Source organism: Prinia subflava, chromosome 16 (assembly GCF_021018805.1).
Source record: "Prinia subflava isolate CZ2003 ecotype Zambia chromosome 16, Cam_Psub_1.2, whole genome shotgun sequence".
NCBI classification, from domain to species: Eukaryota; Metazoa; Chordata; class Aves; order Passeriformes; family Cisticolidae; genus Prinia; species Prinia subflava.
In genome coordinates, this window is record NC_086262.1 from 7423691 (window position 1) to 7447396 (window position 23706).

General features: G+C 47.4%; 1 protein-coding gene across 3 annotated transcripts in view; it reads left to right on the forward strand.

Moving 5' to 3' along the window:
• SEPTIN8 (septin 8) overlaps positions 1-19172 on the forward strand; it is a 32845-nt gene extending 13673 nt beyond the window's left edge. Inside the window, exons 1-10 of one of the 3 annotated variants that reach the window (XM_063413269.1) lie at positions 2310-2457; positions 2740-2854; positions 4765-4960; positions 5612-5798; positions 10955-11116; positions 12577-12673; positions 13011-13179; positions 13432-13564; positions 14228-14418; positions 16303-19172. In XM_063413269.1, coding sequence (XP_063269339.1) covers positions 4794-4960; positions 5612-5798; positions 10955-11116; positions 12577-12673; positions 13011-13179; positions 13432-13564; positions 14228-14418; positions 16303-16306 — 1110 coding nt within the window. In that variant the 5' untranslated portion in view covers positions 2310-2457; positions 2740-2854; positions 4765-4793 and the 3' untranslated portion in view covers positions 16307-19172. Of the gene's footprint in view, positions 1-2309; positions 2458-2739; positions 2855-4764; positions 4961-5611; positions 5799-10954; positions 11117-12576; positions 12674-13010; positions 13180-13431; positions 13565-14227; positions 14419-16302 lie in introns of those variants that run through there. The other 2 variants (XM_063413267.1, XM_063413268.1) reach the window with 2 other exon arrangements.
• Positions 19173-23706: the final 4534 nt, after the last annotated feature.

Consider the following 23706-nt stretch of genomic DNA (forward strand, 5'->3'; position numbering starts at 1 on the left):
ATGTTTGCAGGCTCGATGGATTGGAGGGAAAGAATAAAACAGTGAAAACTTCTTTTCTCCCCTTTCTTTATTTTCCTTAGTCTTTTTACTTCCCAGCAGCTGTTGCCATTGTTTATCCTAACACAGCAAAATCCCTTTGGAGCTGAGTGACAGCTGAACATGCTGCAAGCACAGCAAATGGTTTTCTGCTTTGGTATCAGCAGTGCCTTGAACTTGAACCAGGTTATTTCTGCTGCTTACAGAAATAAAGGAAATTGCATTTCAAGGTCACTGGCAAAAATTATTCCGCTGAAGTTTGGCTCATTGGTTTAGCAGCTTTGAGAGACGACAGGCAGTTCTGAGTAGGTGTATTCCTGTCCTGTAGTGAGCAGCGAGTGAGTGCCAAAAAAAAGAAGAGAAAAAGCCCTGTGTGGATGCTTTTGGGTTTCCTGCAGCCAAGGCATGACTGAGTTCTCAATGCAGCCTTGCCTGGCTGGAGCCTATTTAAATGCAGCCTTGCTGAGCTGGAGCCTATTTTAAAATCTCGAGCACTGGTGCTGCCTGTTGCCTGGAAACCTCCTCCCAGCCTCAGGCACTTTCAGCCTAATCATAGCCATCGGCAGCCTTTATTTATTTCCCATCCGAAATGTCATTCCAGGCTTCTGGTTTGTGTTTTTGTTTGCTTGTTTTTGTTTATTATTTCAAGTGAAAAGACTCCAAGTGTGCCCGTCAGAGCGGGTGAGTTTGTGTGGGAGCAGCGTGCGCGGCTGTCACCGCATTGCAGTGCTGGGAATGGCGCTGGAGCTCTCTGTGCTGGTGCCTCAGAGGGACACGGGCAGGATGACAAGCGGGGGCTGAGAGATTGGGCTGAGAGCCTGAGGAAGCCCCCCCGAGCTCAACTGGTGCCCGCAGTGGTTTCTGTGCCTTGTGACAGCCTTTTCCTCAAGGGGAAAACCAGAGCTAATCAGCTCTGAGTCTTCTCCCAGCGCACACGTGTCCCAGGTTGCCCTTCCAGGGCGGTGGTACCAGCCCATGGCAGAGCCACAGCTCAGCATTCAGCTCAGATTCACTTTGGAAACACCCTGTGTGCTGGGATCTGTGTTGTAGCATCTTCCTGTGCTGACAGGTGAATGGAGGAAAGTTAAACTTGGAGATCTCCCTGTCTTAGGGGCCTTTTTTTATTTTTAATTCACCTAAATTCTGGCCGTCTCAAAACCTGAATTGCTGACATCAGTTACACATGGAAACTTTAAATGATTGCTCTTTCTACTAAGTTAGTGAGTGTGATTGATTGTGATTGGACAGAGTAGGATGGATCACAGGAGCCCAGCTATGATTCAATTGTGGTTTTGTCCAGGGAGTCCCTTGGGAGAGCGCTGGGCTAAAATAATCTGAAAGTGGGTAAAAGCTAAGTGGAACAACCAGAAGGTTTGTGTGTGAGGCATAGAAGTTGTTTCAGCCGTTCACAAGTTGTTCTTGTGATTTAAATGGTTTATTTTACAAGGCTGAGAATATTTGTTCTACCAAAAGCAGAGTTAGAGGAGGCTTTGACTCAAAATGCAGTTGAACAAAGGTTTGTGTTTTGTTTAGCAATCTTACTGCAGGCACACAGCAATACGCAAGGCTTATCACATCATTTATTTTCCCCTTGACTTCATTTGAGTTTGACAGGCAGCTTAGGCTCTTCTCAGGGATGCTCCTGTCTCTCAGTCTTAGTGCTGGGACATTAGGTTTCAATTGTCAGGAACAAACAGAAGAACCAGAGCCAAACCAAGGGCAGACATTTTTTCCATTCCCATCTTCTATATGTGCTGGGGATTAAGAAAATCAACTACCAAAGAAATTGTGAGGGTGAATGAATCACGATTTATTCTCTGAAGTCCTATCTCCTTGCTTTTCCATGGGTGGGTAACAGTGCCTGAGGAGCTCCAGGGGTGGTGGTCTGGTCCCTGGGTTCAGACATCACTCTTAGTTGTGCAGAAAGGTGTGCATCTGTTGAAATTCCAAACTTTCCTGGTTTTGGCCACTAGAAAAAGAAATTATTCTTCTGTCAGCCTCTCTTTGCTGGACTTCATAGCTGCTCTACTCTGCCTTCCTGTATAGCACAGGTCATAGAGCTGCTGTCTGCTCGGATTTTGTTGTCTTAGTTCCTAAGCAAAGCGTCTACAGGTGATCAGCTTCTCTGGGGGAGGGAGGAAACAGAAGGGAGAGCAAAGTGCACACGGGGGAGGCAGGAACAGGAACAGCAGAGGAGCCGTGGAAAGCTGTGTGGTCACAGATGGTAAAGCAAGAGGGTTCCTGTGCCACCGGCACCCCGGCGCCTGAGTGAACAAACCTCGCTGCTTGTGGCAACAGCAAAGGGGAAAGACAAGTACTGAGGGAGAAATGCAGTCTGTCGAGCTGAATTCACTGCTGGAGGGCTTAAGAAAATAAAACACAAGAAAAGTCAAAGAGAAATGAGTGCTAAAAGGCGCCGTGGTAGGTTTTCCTTTGCTAATCTCTCCCAGCTGCGTGTAGCTGAAGCTCACACTAGCATTTTCTTTGGAGCCTGGTAGCTTAGTTCTCCAAACTCCCCATGAAGATCAGTATTTCATACCCTCTCTCCTGTTGTTGGTGGCTGTTGGGGTTTTGCCAAGTGTGCCAAGCTCTTGAGGGCACTGCTGGGCTTTGCAGTGCCCAGGAGGGTGGGTGATCTTGGTCTCCTCGGTCTGATTTGCCATCTCAGTGCACTTTGCTAATCTGGCTTCTTCTCCCTGCCAGAATGAAGAGAAGAGGAGCCTTTCGCTGGGGGGCCATGTGGGCTTCGACAGCCTCCCCGATCAGCTGGTCAGCAAGTCTGTCACACAAGGCTTCAGCTTCAACATCCTCTGTGTGGGTGAGCACGGTCCCCTGCAGCCAGGGGGGAGGTGGGACCAGGATTTCTTGAGTGTCCTGCTATGCCATGAGCCTTGGCAGTGACCTAAGCAAGTCAGAAATGCCAAACTTAAAAAGCACATTGAGTCAAACCAGGAGAATTTCTGTGATCAGTGGGGTATTGCTCATCATCTCTGCTGCAGTAGCTTTGCAGTAGGAAGGATCAAAGGAAGGCTGTATACAGCAAGTTAAGTATTTCCATAGGCAAGCTGGGGTGGCTGGCACGAGCAGCTTTTCCTGGGTATGATGTCTAGGTAGGTACATTGAGGTGCACCATGGGTTATGTGAGAGCTGCTGTTGATAACTTGGTAATTTCTGGGTGTAAATCTGTACCCCAAATCTGGGCACAAGAGGTTTCTGTCTGAGCTGTGCCTGGTCAGTGCTTTCCCTGGTGTCAGAGGGCATGAAGCATGGTCCTCTCTGTGCTTGGAAAGGGAGGAAGAGTGTTCCTTACTAACTTTAAAATAACCTCATTATATTTTTGGCTATTAATTTTGGTATTGATGTGATCCAGCAGGCAATGCTGGCTGGAGTACTAGACCAGTTCCTTTCAGTGGTGAGATGAGCATCATTTTTGCTTTGGCTGGTTCTTGTCTGCTGTATGAGGTCTGAAGTATTTTAACCTGCTAGACCAACAGAAATACATCAAAAGACAGCAGCTCCTATGGCTTTGTATAGACTGTGCAGTGACTCCCTAACAACTTACACAAAGTGTCTGTGCTGTACCCAACTCACATTTGCATATCCACATCACAAATAAAAAGCATGGCTGAAATCACTGTTGAAATTCACAGATTTGTTCTTAGCAGAAGGGTAATTGCAGCAGAGGTCAGTATGTTTTTAATTAGTGTAATTCTTGGAGGTACCAGAATGAATATTCCTACATTCTCATTTAGCTTTTTTCTAAATGTTTTTTGGATAAGAGAGAAAAAGCCCCACCCTGTTTGCCAGTTCCTACTCCAACAGTGCCCACAGCTGAACAGGAGAATGAATGTAGCTTACATCAGGAAGTGAGTTCTTCATATGTCTGCTTTCAGATTAATCTAGAGCACCAGCTGGCTTTATATCCTTGCACAACTCTTAGCCACAGCTGGTGGGAAGCAGTGTGTGCCTCTGCCCCACTCTGAGCACTCTGAGGTGTTTATTCTCCTGTGAAGAGCAGAGCCTGAGGTGCTGGAAGAAGGAGAGAGTCCAAAGCCCTTGGCAGTAGATGTGGCAGCTCTGTGGAGCAGAACCTTTCCCACCCTTCTGCTCTCCCACCAGTGCATCTGCTGTAGGCCTGTCTCTGCTGAAGTGATAGCAGGATGGACTGCCTGCAAAGTGAGCAGAGAGTAGAAGGTTATTTCCTTGGATTTTGCCTCTCTCTACCCCCATGACTAATAGGGCTGTGTGTAGTGAATAAGGAATTTAAACGAGGCCCCTTGTAGGCCAAACTGGAAAATATCAGTCTTGTTTCATTACCAGGAACAGCAGTTCAGAGCCTTTCTGGCTCACAAACAGGTTGTCAGCCAAATATTCTGGGATAGAGGTTTTTGTGATGCATCCCCGGTGTCCTTCAATGGCAACTAAAATAGTCCTGTCCACAGCTTCTCTAGTGCAGCATCCCAAGCAAAGTCAGGGGTCATGGAAAGGAAAATAGTGTGTTTTGCTGTGCTGATGTGTTCTGTGTGACACTGGGGGACAAGACCCAAGTGCTTTATGTTGTTTGCTTTAAGCATGGGGTGCCTTCAAGAAGGCAGACGCCCGTGTGACAATTACATGTCTGTCCACAATTAGGGGTGGCCTTCCACAGTGCAATTTAGTTCTCTAATGTGCTTTGAAGTACCTGTGGCAAATCCGTGCTGCAGGGAGCTGATGATGTGTCCTCCCCAGGTGAGACTGGCATTGGGAAATCCACGCTGATGAACACCCTCTTCAACACCACGTTTGAGACAGAGGAGGCCAGCCACTACGAGAGCGCGGTGCGCCTGCGGCCGCGCACCTACGACCTGCAGGAGAGCAACGTGCACCTCAAGCTGACCATCGTGGATGCCGTTGGATTTGGGGATCAGATAAATAAAGACGAAAGGCAGGTCTTGTGCCATCTGCTCGGCGTTTCTGGGCTTGCCTCGTGCTTAGACACCGCTGCCTGCAGCTCCCCTTGCAGCGCTGCAGAAGTGTCTGTGTGTTAGAGGAGCCGCTGCCTGTAGGGGCTCTGCTTCTGGGGACAAAGGGTAGAGGGAGAACAGCCAAAGAGAGAGGTCACAGGAGTTCTTTCCAGCAGGATTGCTGTCCTCCAGGAGCATGAGCTGTTAGCCAGCTGTCCTCAGAGCAGGGTCAGGAATTATCTGTTCTGAACTTGTCTCGTTTAACTACAACAGACATCTTGTTCAAGCCCCAGGTAATGGCTTTCTGGGATTCCAAGGTGTCTCCTTGGTCATGTTGCATTGCTAGAGACAGATGGCTGAGCCCTGAAATTTGGGTACAGTTTGATACAGGGAAGTAGTCATGTTCCCTCCACTGTCCTTAGATTTTGCAGTGCAGCCTCAAGAATCTCCAGCACCCTTTGGATTATAAGGTCTGTGTGTAAACACCACACTTTGCCAATTGTAAAGCTAAATTGCTTGAGTCTTGTAACTTATTTTTAAGTGATACCATGGAATGTCTAGGAGAATTCCTTCAGCCTTTAGATGGTTTAGATTGTGCTCCAGTAGCTGGTTTGCTAATGGGATGGTTTTAGTTACAGGCCAATCGTAGAGTACATTGATACGCAGTTTGAAAACTATTTGCAAGAAGAGCTGAAAATCCGCCGGTCTCTCTTCAACTACCACGACACGAGGATCCACGTCTGCCTCTACTTCATCACCCCCACTGGGCACTCGCTCAAGTCCTTGGACCTGGTGACAATGAAGAAGCTGGACAGCAAGGTAGGGGGCTGGAGACTATGGTCCCTCTTCTGGAATGCTTCTGTCGGGACTGATTGTCATGTGGAAGGTTTTGTTCCTTCTGTGCAAGTGCTGACTCCTTCCTGCTTGGCAGCTGAGCCATTCTCAGGACTCTGGCAAAGCTTTGTCTGGCCTGGTGGTTCTGAGGTCCTGTGCTGTTTTTCTCACTGACTTTCCTGAAGAATGTCAGGGAGAACCTGTTTCACAGTTGGTTGTGTGAATTCCAGAGTGTCCCTCTACTGTAATGATCTTACCCAGATTAGCTGATATTTATCAAAGCCATCAGGTGCAGCTCTGTTGGGTGTGCAGGTGAGGATAACTTCCAGCTCAGCAGTTAAATTGTGGAGTCCCCTTTGCTGTCCTGGCCTGTCAGCAGGGACAGAGGGGCTGAGAGCCACCAGCACTGTAGATGTCCTGGGGTGGTGGTCGGTGCTGAGAAGTGTTGGCCGTGTGTGCTGGTGCCCAGGGAGTGTGTGAGCTGGCAGTGCTGGCAGTGCCAAGTGATCTGGGTAGGAGATCACAGTATCTTCTTAAAGTGTAGATATAGTGAGGAATTCTCAAGGCCATAGGAATCCTAAAAGTGGGTCCTAGAAGGTCTACTGGGGTTGTTTCTTTGTGCATAAGCTATTCTGCCTTAGGGGGCAGGGTGTTACCTAACCAAATACTTCCTTCTATTCCTACAGCTGGGAGCAAGTTTATGACATAGTTTTGGGTGTTCCAGCTGGCTTCCAGGGAGCTGCAGGAGGCTTCAAAGGTCACTAGTGGCAGGAGAATCTCTTCTTGTCAATAATTCCCTGTCTTTCAGAGCAGTCTTTTAGCAGCTGGGTGGTTCCTTTCAGGTGGCAGATGCTGTTCAGAGGGACAGGCATGGCAGGTGGGACCCTGCAGGACCTGGGGATCCCCTGGATTACACTGAGAGAGCACTCTGTTCTCTGATGTTGTTCACATGCAGCTCTGCTGGGTTTTTGTGGTGGCTTGAGTTCCCCTCGTGCAGTCCCTGCTGCTTGCCCTGACCACCCAGGGCTCATCGCCTGCTTTTCCTTGGCCCCAGTCCAGAGCAGGCACTGGCTTCCCATTGCAGTGGGCTGTTTGTAGCTTTAGTGGCTGTTACACTGACTTCATCAGGAATCTGAAAACTTTCCCTTAATAAACTTTTGTCTCTTGGTATGATGCCAGCATTACATATTCCCAGAAATATTTCTGGAGGAAAGCTTTTGCACTATTCCCCTTGGTGCTGGTGGTCCCACAAAACATTTTTCTCCTTTCCTTCTCATTCCCTACTTTTTACATCTCCCTGTGGTTGCCTTTAATGTGGTCCTTTGGTAGTACCAAAATAAATCCTTTGTACTTGTGCAGAGATGAAAACTTTGTGTGCAGGCAAACTTTTTATGTTTCCAAACTTCCACTTTAATAACCCTCTCTGAAGTAATTTTATGCTTTTGTTCTCATCTCCCTTCTTGCCACAGCATGAGAACATCCTGGATTTCATGCTGTGGTGGCCTCACACAAGTGGGCACATGGAAATGAATAAGCAAGTGGAGCCCATTGATATTTTCTGGGCATCGGGGATTTATGTTGCATTTCTGCCCCGGTGTCATCCCAGGACATCAGGGTGCTTTCCAGGCATTCCCTGAGGGTTTGTGCAGGTCTCTGCTGTGCCCCTTCCCCATACAAATGAGCCATTTGTGCTGGGGGGGGGTGGGCAGAGGGAGTCGGGGTGGCAGCAGAGCCCAGGCAGTCCTGCCCTCCCCAGGCAGGAGCAGCGAGGGGTGGCTGAGCAGAGGGGATGGGCACAGCTCCTGTCTGCTGCCCTGTGAGCACACCTGGACCTCCCTTCTTCGGGGAGAGCTTTGTGTGGCCCTTGGTTTTCTGTTGAAGAATGGAGGCTGTGGAGGTGGGAGGTACATCAGAGGCAGTGCTCTGCTCTGTGCTCTGCTGGCTCAGCCTCTGGGGCTGCTTTAACAGGGAGTTTGTAGGACCGTGGCTCAGTTCCACCTTTGCTTTAGCCCACAAGTGGCATGATGTGTGTTCCTGGGCAGGCTTTTGACTCTCTGTGACAATTTCAATAACCAGTCTTGCTTTTAGTGTAAAGTTTACAAGATCCCTCCTGGGTAAAGCTGTTTTGTAAACAGAATCTTCCATTGTGTGTAAGACAATATCTGTTTGGCTGAGCTCATGGCCAGCTGCTATCTGGGGTATTTAGTTAGAGCCAGAGAGCAGAAGCATCTTCACAAGTGGTTGTAGGTAGATGAAATTTGGCTGGCTGCTAGTGGGAAGCACACAGGGCCTGACAGGTGTAGACTTTCCACTGGGTTTAACCTGGGAAAAGGAGATAAATAATAGTGCATTTGCATCAGACGAGAAGGTGATTTATTGATTTAAACCCCAGCCCTGTGATGGGAAGTGGTGGTGCAGGGTGTGCAGCCATAAGGGTCCTGGGGCTGGCTGCTGTGTCCCTGGCTGGCTTTCAGTCAGCTGTGCTGAGCTGTGGCTGCCTGCCTGCCCTCCCACAGGGGACACGTCCCAGGCAGGAGGGGATGCCTCAGGCAGCCTGTGCCTCAGCTCTTTGGCTTCCAAAGTAGGAGTTGCCTCTTGGCTTCACTGCAGCTTGCATTCAGGAACAGTTTGGAGATGGGGAAAAATTCAGCTGGATGTCACAGGACAGAAGTGCCTGCAGTCTTACTGCCTTAGCAAAATTATTTTGTACCAAATGACAAGTTCCTGTAAGTTTTATTTTTGGAGATGAGAAGCAACTCTGGTCAGAAAGACCTGAGGAGGAGGTGCATTTTTGTCTGTGTGCATGGGGGTTCCCCGTCCTGTCTGACACACAGACTGCTTCTGGTCATAATTCCAGCTCCAGCAAAGCCCTCCAGCTCATGGAATGATGTGCAAGGGGACACTGCACCCTCCTGTCACATTCAGTGGGGTGACATGCCAGTAGTCAACTGCATGATTTTATTACTAGATCTTTAAATAGAGAATATTGCTCTTCCACCGTGAGATACAATAATGTTGCTCTAGGATTTTGCCTTCGAGATCAACGTTATTTGCGTTAAAAGAGTGGACAGAGAACCCTCATGTAGTTCTGGCATTCCTCCCTTTTATTGTGGTGTTAAAACCTGTTCAGGAGAAGAGGTGACTTTTCTTGTCTAGCTAGATATTTATCAGTTTGTCACTGATCCCTGTGCCACAGGCTTGTCCTTTGCATGGAGGTGGGTGTGTGGAGGGTGCTCTGGGGAGGGAGGATCAGATGTGCAGTTCAGCAGCATCTCATGTCTCCTTGGTTTCTTGTTTCCAAACTGTTCCATCCTTTCTCTGTGTTCTGAAGGAATGAACCCATTCTAGACTTAGGACTACTCTCAAATGCCATATCCATGCCTCCCCAGTATCGATGTGGCTGTTGATTATTGGAAACAGAACTTGTAAAACCCCTTTGTGTTGTGAAGTCTGTGTCAGCAGCTGTTCACTGAGTTGCCTTTTCAAAAGACAAGAAATTTGATTGAGGGCACTCGAACTCAAACCTTGGTTTGTGCTTTCTTTGGGTGGTGCTGACACCACAGAGCCTGTCTCCTCTGCTGCTGGAAAGCTGCTCCAGGCTCTGCACCTCCTGCACTGCTGTAAGCAGGGCTGAGCTGGTGCCCCTTGGAAAAGGAGGTGGAAATTGCTTGGGCCGACTGCAAAGGGATGTGAGCCCTGAGCTGAGCCTTTTTCTGTGGGAGATGCTGATTCCAGGCCTCCTCAGCTCTTAGCAGGTCAGGGAGACACCCAGCTGTGGTCGTGGCCCTTTGACCTTTGTAATGAGGACACGGACCTGCTGAGCAGTGGAGTGAGCAGCTGGCTGCCTTCTGTGGGGGGCTGTGGTCCTTGCTAAAAGAGTCCAGGTCAGTGGCTGGGAAAAAGAGGAATTTATTCTCTCAGGTACATTTGCAATGAACAAATTTAGACTGTTTTCGTTCAAGTAAATGCTTTTATGTTTAGTGAGTGCTAACCCAATAAACAGAGACAGGGGAGGGGGAGCAGTGGTGCAGGGGGAACCCAAGAAGTATGGGAAAAACACTGACCTACAGAGAACTTGTTCTGGGAAAGTAAAGCCATTTATTTTAATGGGCACCCACTGGAGACCGACTGGTTGCTATGAATTTCAGCTCTGTAGGACAAAAAACGTTGGCTGTTTGCAAATGTTAGGTGGCAAATCAGTCTTGCCTGTTATTTGTCTAAATTCTTGTGTTTCACTGCTATGAGTTTGGCTGCTGCTCAGACACACAAGTTCTGCAGTTTGTTTGAGCAGTGGTTTGCAGTATCACACTTGGTTTTTCTGGGCACAGCAGCATTATCTAACACAGGTTCCTGTGACAGATCTAGCCTCACTGTAGCTCTCTCGAGCATAATGAACCCCCTCACTCCTGATGGATGTGGGATGTGACCCTTGTTTACTTTGGATCTTGAGGGGTTCTGGGCACAGGGAGACCTCCCCACTGTGCACTTGTGGGTGGCTTTGAAGCCCAGGTGGATGAAGTTGTGTGGGGTATAGTGACTGCTGGCTGATGTGAAACCAAAGCTGAGCAAGAACAGCAGAAAATAACCACGTAAGCTGTATGGCACCCTGCACCTTTCTCCATATAATCCACAATCCAGGTTGTGATTCTCACCAAGAGGCTCATGGAGTCCTTGGAGAGCATCATCAGCTGCTGGCAGAGCATCTGAGGAGTCCCTGCTCTTTCTACTCGAGCATGGGAAGGCTTCACATCAGCTCAGTGTGCGTTTCATCCTTGTGCTTGTCTTGTAGAACATGCTGTCAGCACAGCCAGAGTGGATGGGTGACAGCTCAGATGTGACAGCTGCACTGTGGCTGCCTCCCTGGATGTGAGGAACAAAGACAGGCGAGGGCAGGGGCTTTGATTTGCTCCTCGTGTACTTAGTACAGGGCGTGTGGTTTATCTGAAGCCTTGTAGTCAAGTGAGTCCTGGAAGAACTCTTCCCTCTAGTGTTCAGCTGAGCTGGGCTGCAGCTCCTGTGTAAACAGCTCCAAGGTGATTTTAGGAGATGTAAAACAGCCGGTGGGGCAGGGTCTGGGTCACCCCCAGGCTCAACACAGCTGCTGCTCACTGGGTGTTTGTCCTTCCTCCCCTCTGCTGCAGGTGAACATCATCCCAATCATTGCCAAGGCAGACACCATCTCCAAGAGTGAGCTGCACAAGTTCAAGATCAAGATCATGAGCGAGCTGGTCAGCAATGGAGTGCAGATCTATCAGTTCCCCACGGACGATGAAGCGGTGGCTGAGATCAACTCTGTGATGAATGTGGGTAACACTGCCAGTGCCATCGCTGCCAAAAGCTGTGACAAGTTCAACTGCTGCACAAAAACGCCTTTGAAGGGCAACTTTCACTGGGAATGTCCAGATACGGAATCTGTTGAAAAGTCGAGCTGTGGGTCCCATAGATGCTAAAGGCCATTGCATACAGAATTAATTAAAATGTGGCTCATGTTTAATCTGGGGGCTCTCTGGAGAATTAGCTCTAGAATTCGTTTTATTGAATTTTTGAAAAGTACTTTCCTCAAAATTAATTCTGTCTGTTCTTAGGCTACGTTGCATTTGAGGAAGAAGAAACTTTGAATAAAATGTGACAGTTAAGGTCTACATTAGTATTGTGACTTAAGGAGGCTGACCAGAGAAAACCCAATTTAAAGTTAAGAAAGAAAAAAATTTAATTTCTATTTTGTCTTTTTTGAAATTCATACATCAAATTCAGACCTGACCGTGAAGCACATGCAAAAACACTTTCAAGCTTCCTGTCTCCCAAATCAGAGTGCAGCTATGGCAGTAGAAACAACTGAAACATTTCCATTGTTAATTTTATAAATTAAAAGTAGCTTTTTCATCAAAAGGAACATTTTCCTGCATAGCTGTTTCTGATTAAATGCTTTGTCTTTTCTTTCACCCTTCCCCCCACCATTTTTTTTTAATTCAGTCACCATTTGGTTTCTGGGTGGACTAGATATGTGTTTTCACTGTAATAGTTCTTTTTTGCTGAAACCATGAAAAATTTGCAGGATTCACTGTTATTTAAATAATTGCAAGCTGTGTGTACTGGGGAGAAAAGCAGGAGTCATGTTTGCTTGGCTTTTTTTTTTTCTTCCCTTCCTTCCTCCAATGAAAATATATTTTGCTACTTGTCTACAAGTTCCACACTTCTGGATGTGTTTCTTTTTAAACGTGAAGGATTTTCAGCCTCACCCTGCTGAAGCCCCCACTGCAGGCTCCTCCCTTGCAATCCCGAGGAGGGTGTCCTGTTTCCTCACTGTGCCTGGTGCTTTGCAGCCTTGGAGAGCAGCGAGTACATGTTGTATCCTGCACATGTCCCTCGCAGTGCCCACACACTCACTGCTGTGCCAAGGCTGCTTGTGGATGTCCCTGGCTGTGATTTCAGCAAGGCAGGGAGTGCCCTGCTCCTGGTGGGTACAGCCTGACAGAGGGATGGAGCAGAGCAGGAATGACCGTGGTGTTCCTGCAATATTCTCCAGCTGGTGCAGCCCAGACAGTGTTGCTGGTGAGCTGTGCTGTGGCCCGACACCACTCTCTGTAGTAAAATCAAATCTGTAGTTTGTAGTAGAGATTGCTCTGAGTGTCAGGAATTGGTAGGTTCAAAGAAAGGACTGATGGAAACGGCTCCTGTGGCTGGGTGAGGGGGAGCTGAGGGTCAGGCTGATCTCTGAGGGGTCACCCCATCCACTGAGTCCCTGCCCTTGGCTCTGTTTCAGGCTCATCTGCCCTTCGCTGTGGTCGGCAGCACGGAGGAGGTGAAAGTTGGGAACAAGCTGGTGCGAGCTCGGCAGTACCCGTGGGGAGTGGTGCAAGGTGAGGGGCCACGAGCCCACCCCAAACCCCCGTGTGTGCTCAGGCAAGCCCTGACACCTCCTCAGCTCTGCCCTCCAGCAGCACCTCTGTGTGGAGGTGCCTGTGATGAGCAGTGCAGGCGTGTCCCCTGCAGCCCTCTGTGGGTTGGCCAGTCTCTCCTTTGAATTGCTGTTCCCACCAGCAGGTGGGAAGGTGGGCAGGAATCCCTGCATGCAGGGGGTTGTGCTGTGCCCTGAGCAGGGCAGGCTCCTCGGGATGGGAGTGTCTGCAGTCAGTCCCTGTGCCCCTGTGTCCCCACCTCGCCTGCAGCTGCCTGACGTGTCCCTTCCCCCGTCAGTGGAGAACGAGAGCCACTGTGACTTTGTGAAGCTGCGGGAGATGCTGATCCGGGTGAACATGGAGGACCTGCGGGAGCAGACGCACACCCGCCACTACGAGCTCTACCGCCGCTGCAAGCTGGAGGAGATGGGCTTCAAGGACACCGACCCGGACAGCCAGCCCTTCAGGTGAGAGCCTTCACCTCCAGCTTCCATTTACAGTGAGAGTTTGGTACTGACAGCCCCCCCAAAATGGGAGGTTTGTAGGTGAGATCCACAGTGCCGGGCTGGAAAATACCAGTGCTGGGTTTGAACTTTGCAGCTGATCTGGATGTTCCCTTCCCTGCCTGTTTTTCTAAACAACACAGACAGGCATGCATTTCCCCTTCACTAACTCCTCAGTGTCCAGAGAGTCTGGATTTCATTTGCTTTCTTCCCCAGCCTCCAAGAAACATACGAGACCAAAAGGAAAGAGTTCTTGGGTGAGCTCCAGAGGAAAGAGGAAGAAATGAGACAAATGTTTGTTAACAAAGTCAAGGAGACAGAGGCAGAGCTGAAGGAGAAGGAGAGAGAGGTAGGTGTGCCAAAAATTTATGAGGAACCCAAACTACAGCCAGCAGGGAATCTGGGTCTGAGTGATGCATGAATCCTGGAAAGCACATTCCAGCAAACCTCACCAGCCAAAGCACAAACACATCACTGGTTTAGGTGTCTCAGAAATTAGTCTTCCCTGTCCTGTGCCATGGGGAGATATGGCTGCTGTCTGGGGAGTGAAAGCCAGTGGCAGAATGTTCAAGTGAGCATCCTTGTCAGAGAGACTTCCCTCTTGTGGCTCACTGGGCTGGGGTCCCCAGTCAGAGTGAGTCAGTGGAGTCCCCAGTGTGAGGCCTCAGGAAGCAGCTGGGACTGGGGAGGAGCTAAATGGACCATCCTCAGAACCAGTGAGGAGCAAAAGATCCTTCAATGTCCCCATCCCCCATGCAGGACTGCAGGCTGAACCAAAATCCCTTGTGCTCATCTCCAGGGCTCATGCTGCCTCTGGTTTGCTGTGGGGTGTCAGGCAGAGCTGAATTTATCGTGTCTCCCCTGCTTTTGGTGGGCACAGGGTGCTGCATTCTGCCAGCAGACGGGTCCCTGTGGAGGGGATCAGTGTGGGAGGTGTGGCAGGGCTCCTGGGCAGGGGCAGCGCAGCCAAAACCAGCTGAATGCAGTGCTCAGAGCGTCTGTCTCCCCCCAGCTGCATGAGAAGTTTGAGCACTTGAAAAGGATACACCAGGAAGAGAAAAGGAAGGTGGAGGAGAAAAGGAGAGAGCTGGAGGAAGAGATGAACATGTTCAACAGGCGGAAAGTCGCGGTGGAAACCTTGCAGTCCCACTCCTTGCAGGCTACCTCACAGCAGCCACTGAAGAAGGACAAAGACAAGAAAAAGTAAGTGTCTGAAGTGTCCTCCTCCTCTGCCACTGGAAAGCTGGGAGTCTGCTCAGATGCTTTCATGTTTGGTCAGTTGTTTAAACATCATACAGAAAAAGGGATTTTGGAATCCTAATTCCCATCCTTCTGATTCTTTGCTTAAAGCAGAGGAGAGATGAGCCCCTCCTGTGCCTGAGCACTGCCCAGGGAAGCCTGGGCAGCTGCAGGTGGGAGGGATTTGCCATTTGGGGCCATTCCCTAAAGGCTGATGGTCCCGTGGGGTTCATTCTTGCCTCTCTGACAGCCAACTCAGGTTGTGAAATGGGGCTCCAAGGTACAGTTCTGATTACAAGAAAATTCTTTTCCCCTAAAGGCAGAGTTCTTATCTTAGCTTGCTGCACATTAATTGACACTGTTGAAGCCAGCAGGAGGAAGGGTATGTAAATATTGCTGTTCCAGCCCACCTGATTGTGTAATGATAGACCAGGAATGGGACAAACAGGTTTAAAAGGAAAATATATTGAAGGGGTTATCCTGCTTCCAGTTTAAGCCAGTCTCTAAGGAACAGTGGCTGGAGAGCAAAATAAGGAGCACTGTCATGCAAACTTGTAATTCTGCTATTGCAGCATTTTTTGTTACTTCCCCTTGCATGAAGGAGCTCAGGAGTCAGAACTGCATTCCATCAAACCCAGAGCAGGCTGGTGGCAAGGCTTTCTGAGCCTCTTAATGATGGCCAGAAAAAAAGACCATGAAGAGTAACAACACCCAAGTTTGTGCTTGACAGCACAGCATTCAGCTTCTCACTGCTGATGAGATCTTGTGCTCTGTCATTTCCCTGCTGTGAGCTGCAGCACCAGAGGAGCTCATTCTGTGTGCTGACATCCTAGCAGTTTGTTTCTTCCTGTGGAAGATAACACGGTAGATTATTTGAGTATTCTGTTGGAATGTAAATGTGTTGGTGCTAAAACCAAAGCAGTCTCTTCTGCAGACTGCTCGACATGCTCTGGGCATGGCCCACCTCACACACAGAGTCCAAAGGGTTTGTAAAATACTTTGCTGCAAATAGGGTTTAATCTGAATTAGGAGCTGAATTCTGGGGCTTTCTTGGACCCAGGACTCTGGGGAAGGTGAGCTCAATGGTAACTTGTGCAGGCGATGGCAGCAACAGGGACAGACTGTGAACATGGGCCAAGAAATGCTGCAGCTTCCCCTCTGCTCCTGGCTGCCACAGAAGAGGTTTTCCTGCACTTTGCTGGGTTTAGTTCACCTCCAGATGTGAGTCTGGACCCTCCCTCTTCTGGGTAGTGACAGAAATGAGCTGTGGTCAGGAGCAGGACTGGAGGCAGCTTGGTGGAAAGGTCCAAGGGGCACCCACAGGCTGTGCTCTGCTCACTGGGGGACCCCTCATGGTGCTGGGGCAGGGGGCTCTGGCTCTGGAGCACAGCCAGAGGAGGGCACCACCACCAGGATGCTTTGACATTGGGGTTTTTTTGTTGGGGTGTGTTTTTTTTGTTTTGGTTTTTGGGGGGGGGGGGTGGTGTTGGGTTTTTTTTCTTTTTTTGTCTTTTTTTTTTCAAACCTGTGAGTTAGCTCAAAGTACAGAGTTTTGAGATTTCTGCTCAAGTAAAATATTTAGGAGAGCAGTTGAACTCTATCATCTCCTGGCTCAAGGCAGTGTTCTTAGTAGCTTTAATAAGTAAAAAATTGTGATGGAAGAATTGCAGGAATTGGGGGAAAGAGAAGTGTTGGTGATGCTGAGCAGGTTGTGCTCTCACCTGAAGCCTTCAGCAGTGTTTGTCCTCCTCCTCCTCCTTTTTTTGTTTTAACATACTTCGCTACACTTCGCTTTTGTTTGATTTTCATAACTTTAATTCATGCTTTTTTATGTTTTGTTTCTTTCAGTTAATCACACACAGACTTTCAGGCCAAGAGTGGACTTGGTGCTTTCATGTGTTAAGTTGCTTGAGTTTCCCACCCTGAGTGACCCTTCTCATAACATTGTGTGAGTGGACCAAAGTGAAAATGAGCATCTCCGGTGGTTGCACTGTTCCAGCCTGCTGTTTTCTTTTCAGAATTATCAGGAGCTTTGCAGGAAGCAACCTTACATGTACATTTTGTTAAACAAAGCCAACTAATCCCTCAAGTAAGATGTTTTGTTCTAAACCCAGCTCAATCAGCAGCCGTGTATGAAGTGACCGTAACTGAACTCGTCTTACCCACCAGCTAAAATAATTGCTTTCTACATTTTTTTTGTTTTTTTAATTGGCCAAGGTGACTGCTGGAGGCTCATTGACCTCCCCTGTACATGCACAGTGAGAGGAGTGGTCTGAAGAATGCTGAAATGTTTGTTTTTCTAACAAAATTCTCAAGTCAGTTTTTAGAATGGGTAGAAAAACACAACATTTGGGCTTTCTGCAGGAAGCTTAGTCAGAGTAACCCTCATTCCAGTAATTCTGTATTAATTCCTGAATTACTCTAAACACTATCTACATCATTTATTATATATATATATATATAAAGAGAGAGAGAGTGGTTAATAAAATTAATGGGACAATGTTTTGAATTTTCTTTACTGCTAAAGTAGAACATTTATAGAGAGGTTTTTCATAAGAGTTTGTTGTATAAAGTGGAACTACAGGATTTGTGTAACATTTCAGTTGTCACTTACCAAAGTATTTACTGTTTTGGAAACTATTTAAGCCAACATCTTTTCTTTTACTCTTTAACCTTAAACCTAACATGTGCCTAATAAGGAAAATCCCCTGCTCTTGAGCTGTATTTATGCTGACAGGCTCTGTTCCTTTTAGAAGGTGCTACTTTTGACAACTCCTCATGCCTAGAAATCACAGCCTTGTTTTCCTGGGCAACTGAGCTTAGAGGAATAACTAGGATCAATATTAATTTTTTCCACTCAAGCTATTTTGTGAATAGGCAGGGCAATAACTGAACAGAGAGTTACTAGCTGTGTTGTCATGGAAAAATAGTTGGACCCAATTCCATCCATCCATCCATCAGATCCTAGGCTAAATGAAAGGAAATATTTTATATTAAGCCTCACATAATTAGAATTATGTCTTTAGAATTTATAAAAACACTGGCTGGCTAAGTGTTAGTTGTGAGTGTGTGTGTTTTTATTTAGTTATTAATGTTACAGGATTTTTCTGATTCGTTTTTTGTTAAAGACTTGTCTTTAGGCTATCAGCAAATTCCTGATGTGCTGTGCAGAAGGAGATGCAGGGCCTGGGTCTGAGCTGTCACAAGGCTGTTGCAGGGCAGCATTTTGCTGGATTCTGAGGTTCTTTAATGCTCATATTCCATTAAAGCAGCTTTTCTTCCCCCTTTTCTAAATCCATCTCAGGTGTTAAACTGTTTTCCAATGGGCATTGGCCTTTTCTGTGGATATGCTGCCAGTGTTGTTTGATGCTTCTAGAAAGGAACCTCACAAAGATCTCACTGGTACTTTTGGAACAGGCTTTTGTTGAAAGAATAAAAATTCTGCACTTGTTGGGAGTCTGCTGAAAGCTGGACATTTAATTTTTCAGGCTGTGCCTCCAGGTTAGATGTATTTGAAAGAGTAACTATCAGCTGTTAGGAGGGTTAGTGTGGTTTTCTCAAACACGTTCAAGGGACCCAACCTTCTGTTACATGCAAGAAGACAATTCCACCTCATTTCTGACTACAGACCAATCATGTAGCAAATTCTTTTTTATTAATCTTTTGCTAATGAGAGAAACTGTGCTGCACTAATTGCCTGAGCAAGCAATGCTCTTTGGTCCATTGTTCTGCTTCCCAAGGCCAGTGCTGGGATTAAACAGTAACTGGTGGTACTGGTGTGCACCCAGCTGCCTCCCCAGTGTGTTCCCAGTCAACAGCTCTCTCCTGACCTCGTGCTGCAGCCAGCAAGATCTATGCAAATGATTTCTCTCTGCCCTGGCTCATCAGAGATCAATTATTTTTTCCTAGAATAACAGGTAGTTAAGAATTATTATTATAACAAAGAGTAAAAGTCTTCAAATCCATGGGCATTGTGGAGAAATTTACAGCATTTTCTGAAGAAGACATTCAGAATGTATGTAACAATATTTTCATGATGATGATTATTATATTACTTTGACTTTATGTTGTGATGGGCATCCCTTGTCCTTGTAGTTGCTTGTTCAACATCATGATCTCCCCAAGGGGACTCAGTCATAATTTTTTCCCCAAGTACTTGGTTTTTTTCTTTTGGCTGAGACAAGATTTAAGTATTGTGGTAGGGTAGTTCTGTGTCTTATTTTCATTTAACAAATTACAAATATGTTGTTATGCTACTCTCACTCAGTCTGAAGACTTAAAATCTTGTAGGCTAGAAAAAGTGAAAGAAATACCCTTCAGAAATGATTGAAACCATCCAGTTACACATCTTTCAGCTGTTTTATATATTTATCTGTAAAAGATTGGTATTAATGGGAAAAAACTATCCATTTTTTATCATTTAAACATTTACCATCCTGTATGTTGTCTGCTTTCTAAATTAAACTGTGTTTGGTGGGTCTCTGGAGGGGGGTCTGGCTGAGGTGGCTGCCCCAGGGGTGTAGCTGGGGGTGGTTTGGAGCTGTGGAGGCACCCTGGGGACCTGTGTGGGGGACACAGCCCTCTGGGACATGCTGCATCCCTTTGCTTTGTCATTCCCAGAGTGCTGGGGTTTGTGGGTTGTTTGTGGTTTTTTTCTTTCTTTTCTTTCCACTCACTTTGTACTTTTTTTCTTTTATTAAATCTCACATGTATTTTGAGTTTTTGTGGTGTCATTTATTTAGTGGTGCATTTTCTGTGCAATCTAGTTATTTTCTGTATTATCTGTCACAATAATAGTGTGTCGTGATTGCAAGCTTGCCAGTCACAGGCTGACTATTGGGAACATTCAATTATATAATTAGCTAATTAATTAACAACTAGCTAATCACAGAGTATGTGGAAATGTACATCCTATGTAATCTGGGGAGAAATTCTTAGATATTAATGCACAAGCTATGAGTGTTTGGGCAGAAGGAGCTTTGAGGCTTGTTGGTACATCTCCTTTGTGAGATCTGACTGAGCAGGGGGATGTACCAGCAGCTTTGCTGATTTTCTGGTGCCCAGAAGGCTCATTTCAAGGTAAGGTGAAAAGGGAGCAGAGGTGGAGAAGTTTCCTGGTGGTGCATCCAAAGCTGTGTTCCTTGTCTGGAGAAAGAGATGCTACACTCAGGTCGAGGCCAGCAAAAGAGCACAGCTTTAGTTTGGTGCTCTGCTTTTAGAGAGCTTTACCCAAATGTTTGTTCTTAGTGTCTGCTCTTTGGGCCATTGCTACACATTGCATATAACTCATTTATATTCACTCAGTTTTGGGTCCTTCTGGGCTTATTTGGCGTTGGACTGAGGTCAGAGCTGCACTTCAGACACAGCCAGTGTGGAGTTTGGCTGATGCAGTGATTGCTGGGGCAGTGCTTCTGGGGGGAGGTGTTCCTGCAGCTCCAGCTTGAAGAGAAAAACCAGGCTGGTGATCCTGACTGCCTCTCAGAGCCTCTTAGGAATATGCAGCTGGAAACCTTTCAGGCAAAAGCTTTAGTAGGTAATTACCAGTTGATACCAAGTGGTTTGTATGAAATCTTTACATCCTTTTCCATCCCAATACATTTTAAAGCCAAATGTAGGAGACCAGGGAGAGCATGTGCATTCAGGTCCATCAGAATTCGGGGAACCAACGGTCCTTTTAAAGATGGGGCACTTGGAGATTCAGATGATGTGCAAGTGTCTTTCCAGAGGAGCAGTGTTCAGAGCACTCATTAATGTTTGTGCAAAGCTCCTAGAGGTTCTTTGAGGAGAAATGCCCAGGTTTGTTGGAGGAGCAGCTCAGCAGTGAGGTAGGTGCTGCCCATGAGTCCCATGCAATCCCAGAGCCAAAGCCCAGTGGCCAAGGCCCTGGGACATGGTGGGGCTTTGCTTCAGGAGACAAACAGCCTGACAAACCCAACCTTGTCCTCAGCTGGCCCATCAGGAGGACTGTGGAGCTGTGAGGGATGGAATGAGGCAGGGACCGTGCAAAGCCCCTGCTCCATCTGTGTGTGCTGGCTGGCTGCTCCTGCGGGCCCCCCTCACCTGGGATTCCTCATGTTCCATCAGCAGTCTTTTGCCATTAAAATCCTAAATCAATCCTTTGATTACCAGTTCCAGACAAGATGTTGCCAGCTGTGAGAGCCTTCTCCAAGTTGCAATGGGTTAAACTCAAATGTCTGTACAATAGATTGGTGCTTTGACCTTTCATGCTGTCTTTACTTAATGTAAATAACTGAAACTTAAACACTGATTCTCTTTTGTTCTTTCTATAGCTTTTTTAGTCTTCCCAGTGCGTACTCCATAACAACAGGAAGATATGTTAATTAGAAGATTTATTAAGGCCAAAACATCTCATGCAGAAGAAATTAATTGGTGCTTACACCTTTAAGCTTGCAATATATTGCACAGAAGAGAATATGTAGCAAGGACTAAAATCCACCGTGTCTTTTGACGGGGAAAAGTTTGGTTAATCAAGTTTCTTGGTAAAGTTGAAATCCAAGATACTTGCCAAAAGGTAAACTGCTAATTGACGCTGCTGCACGGCTGGCACTAAATCCAGAATGCTTATTTGGGGCTCTTACCCCAAGGGAGTTAACACTGACTGACTCCAGAGAGATGAGGGACAAAGCTGGGGTAGTGTGAGGAGCTTTCAGCTTTGCTGCTCGAGCTGCTGCAGTAACAGGGTCCTGCAGGTCCTCTCCTCAGTCTGGTTTTGGAGTGTAACTGGGGAACCTGATGTCCCTAACCTGACACCCCTGATCTTGCAGCTGGATTCTCACCTTTCATAACAATAACTCTTCTGTGCAGCTTGCTTCTGTATACTTACAGGTTTTATAACCAAAATGCCCCAACCTTCATCTCTTCAGTGTTCTGAGGGCTGCAGATGGTGCCTCACACCATAACCCCTTCCCCAAGCTCCTTGCCCACCTCCCCTCTGCTGCTTTGGGGCCAGGTAACCCTGCCTGGCCAGTCCAGGCTCTGCTTGTCCTGCTGGGATGTGATGGGTGAGAAGGGAACTATTCTAAAGCATAACTAAATGTTATTTATTAATGGAGGGGAAATGGTTTAAAGCTGGAGACTCGGTGTTCCTGGTGTAAGTTCTGTGTTTGTAACAGACTGACTTCCCCTTACACAAATACTTTTTTTAAAAAAAGGAAGGGGGGAAAACAAAGTGTGATGTCTGTGCTCCAGTAACTTCACACAGGAACAGGGAGAGGCCCCAGTTCATCTTTGTTTTAAACAACATTGTAAATGAATCTCAGGAATGACCTGTACCAAAGCTGGGTTTAATAAAAACAAAACTGACTCGTTTAACAAACATCTGTTAAAACCATGGTTTGTACACCAGGTATAACCAGAACATTGTCCTCTGTCCAAATTCACAACCCTCTGTGACCCCAGTTTCCCCTCCTTAACCCTGCTGCCCTGTGATTGAAGTGTGATGTCCCCTGTGCACCCCTGTGTCTTGGCAGCTGCTGTCCCCAGTGTCCCCTCCCTTTTTCCCGATTGCTTTCCCCACTGCCCTGAGGCTGGGAGGGCAGCAGCAGCCAAAAGCCAATCTCTGGCAGGAGCTCTGAAGGAAGCCTCACCCTGTGCCCCTGCCTCATGCTGGGTGTGTGACCACAGCAGGACAGAGGCTGAGAACAGGAGTGTGGGTGTGTGACAGGAGCCCTCGAGGCTCCCCTGGAGGAGATTGTGTCTCTGTGACACCCCAGGGGACAGAGGCTGCTGCAGAGGTCCTGGCTGCCCCAGGCACTGAGTGCCCCTCCCTAGGGTGTGTGAGCAGGGACAGTCTCTAAACCCTCTGGATGCCCTTAGCCCAAACCAGAACTGGGAAATAGATTGCAGCTGTAACAGCTATGAGGTCTGAAAAGGATTAAACTGGACACACGGAGAAGCTGTGGAGGCTCCTGCCACTTGCAGGCATTAGGGATGAAACCCCATGACAAACACGTTCACCCCAAGCTCTTCATCCCTGCCTGTCCCTGCTGCCACCCTGGTCAGGGATGAGGCACCACCTGTGTCAGGGGAATTGGGACCAGGGTCTGACACAGCTGGGTCTTGGGGCCATGAATTCAGAACTGGAAGTCTGCTTAGGAGGGCTCTGTCTTCATGCCTGTGGTGCCCTGCATGGAACGCAGGAGGGCTGAAGCTGTGTGTGACCATCAGGCTGAGCTATGGCACAGCCTTTGCTGCTGCTGCTTTGGTGACTCTTTTAAACCTGCTTGTGTTCTCTTCTGAGGCCAGCCTCTCATTCCTTCGGCAGAGCTTGCATCTGGCTTGGAGCTTTTGTCAAGTTAGATTCCCAGCAGGATAGGTGAATTGGGAATAGAAGCTTTTTGTTCTTTTTCCAAATTGCTCAGAAGATTTGATTAAGTTCTGTTTGTCATGAACATAGTTAGGTCACCAGGGGCATTCCAGTTGCACATTTTGCTGAGGAGGAATGGGAGGGGGCTCTGAGACCTGCCAGAAGTTAATGCATCTCTCCATCTCAGTGCACTTTTCTGCCTTCCTAAAGAATTGAACTGTAAGTACTGCTCAAATTCAACTTAACACACTAAAGTCAATCAGCAGGAGAAAAAATCCCTACAACTGTATAGATGCAACCCCACAAATGAGGTGTAACTATTGCACTACTTTTCCCTTTGCAGTTTTCTTGTCTCTCGGTCAATTCTCTGACTACAGGAGTTTCTTTATTAGTGGAGCTGTGTAAATGAACTCTTCTCCTAGGTCATCACACACCCTCCTCAATTAGTGACACTGAGTCAGGTTTATTGTCAGAAACACCCAGTGAGTGCAGTCCTGAAATGGGGCAGCTCCCTCCTCACCTGTAATGACTCCTGGGTGACTGCATGAGCTGTGACATGGTTCCTGTAGCTGGGGATTGTGAATGGGGGGGCATGGTGGATCTGAAATGCTTTGCTGTTTCTGTAGGTGGTTTAAAACAGCCACAGAAAATAGTTCTGTGGGTGCTTACCATAGGGCATTTCAGGTGTAATTGCTGCTTTGTTTACAAGGTGGTGGTAGCTTCAAGCATCTGGAAATGTGGCCTGAACTGAGACAACAACAAGAGGACTCTGGGTTTGAGAGGTATGCCTCACCTGGGCCGAGATCCTCCAAGGGAAGGGACCTTACCAGGTCAGAGCTCTTTGAAAATACTCTATAAGCATTCTCTGTAGTTTTCCTGGGGATGAATATTCCCCAAAACAACAATCCTCACAGAGCTAGCTGTAA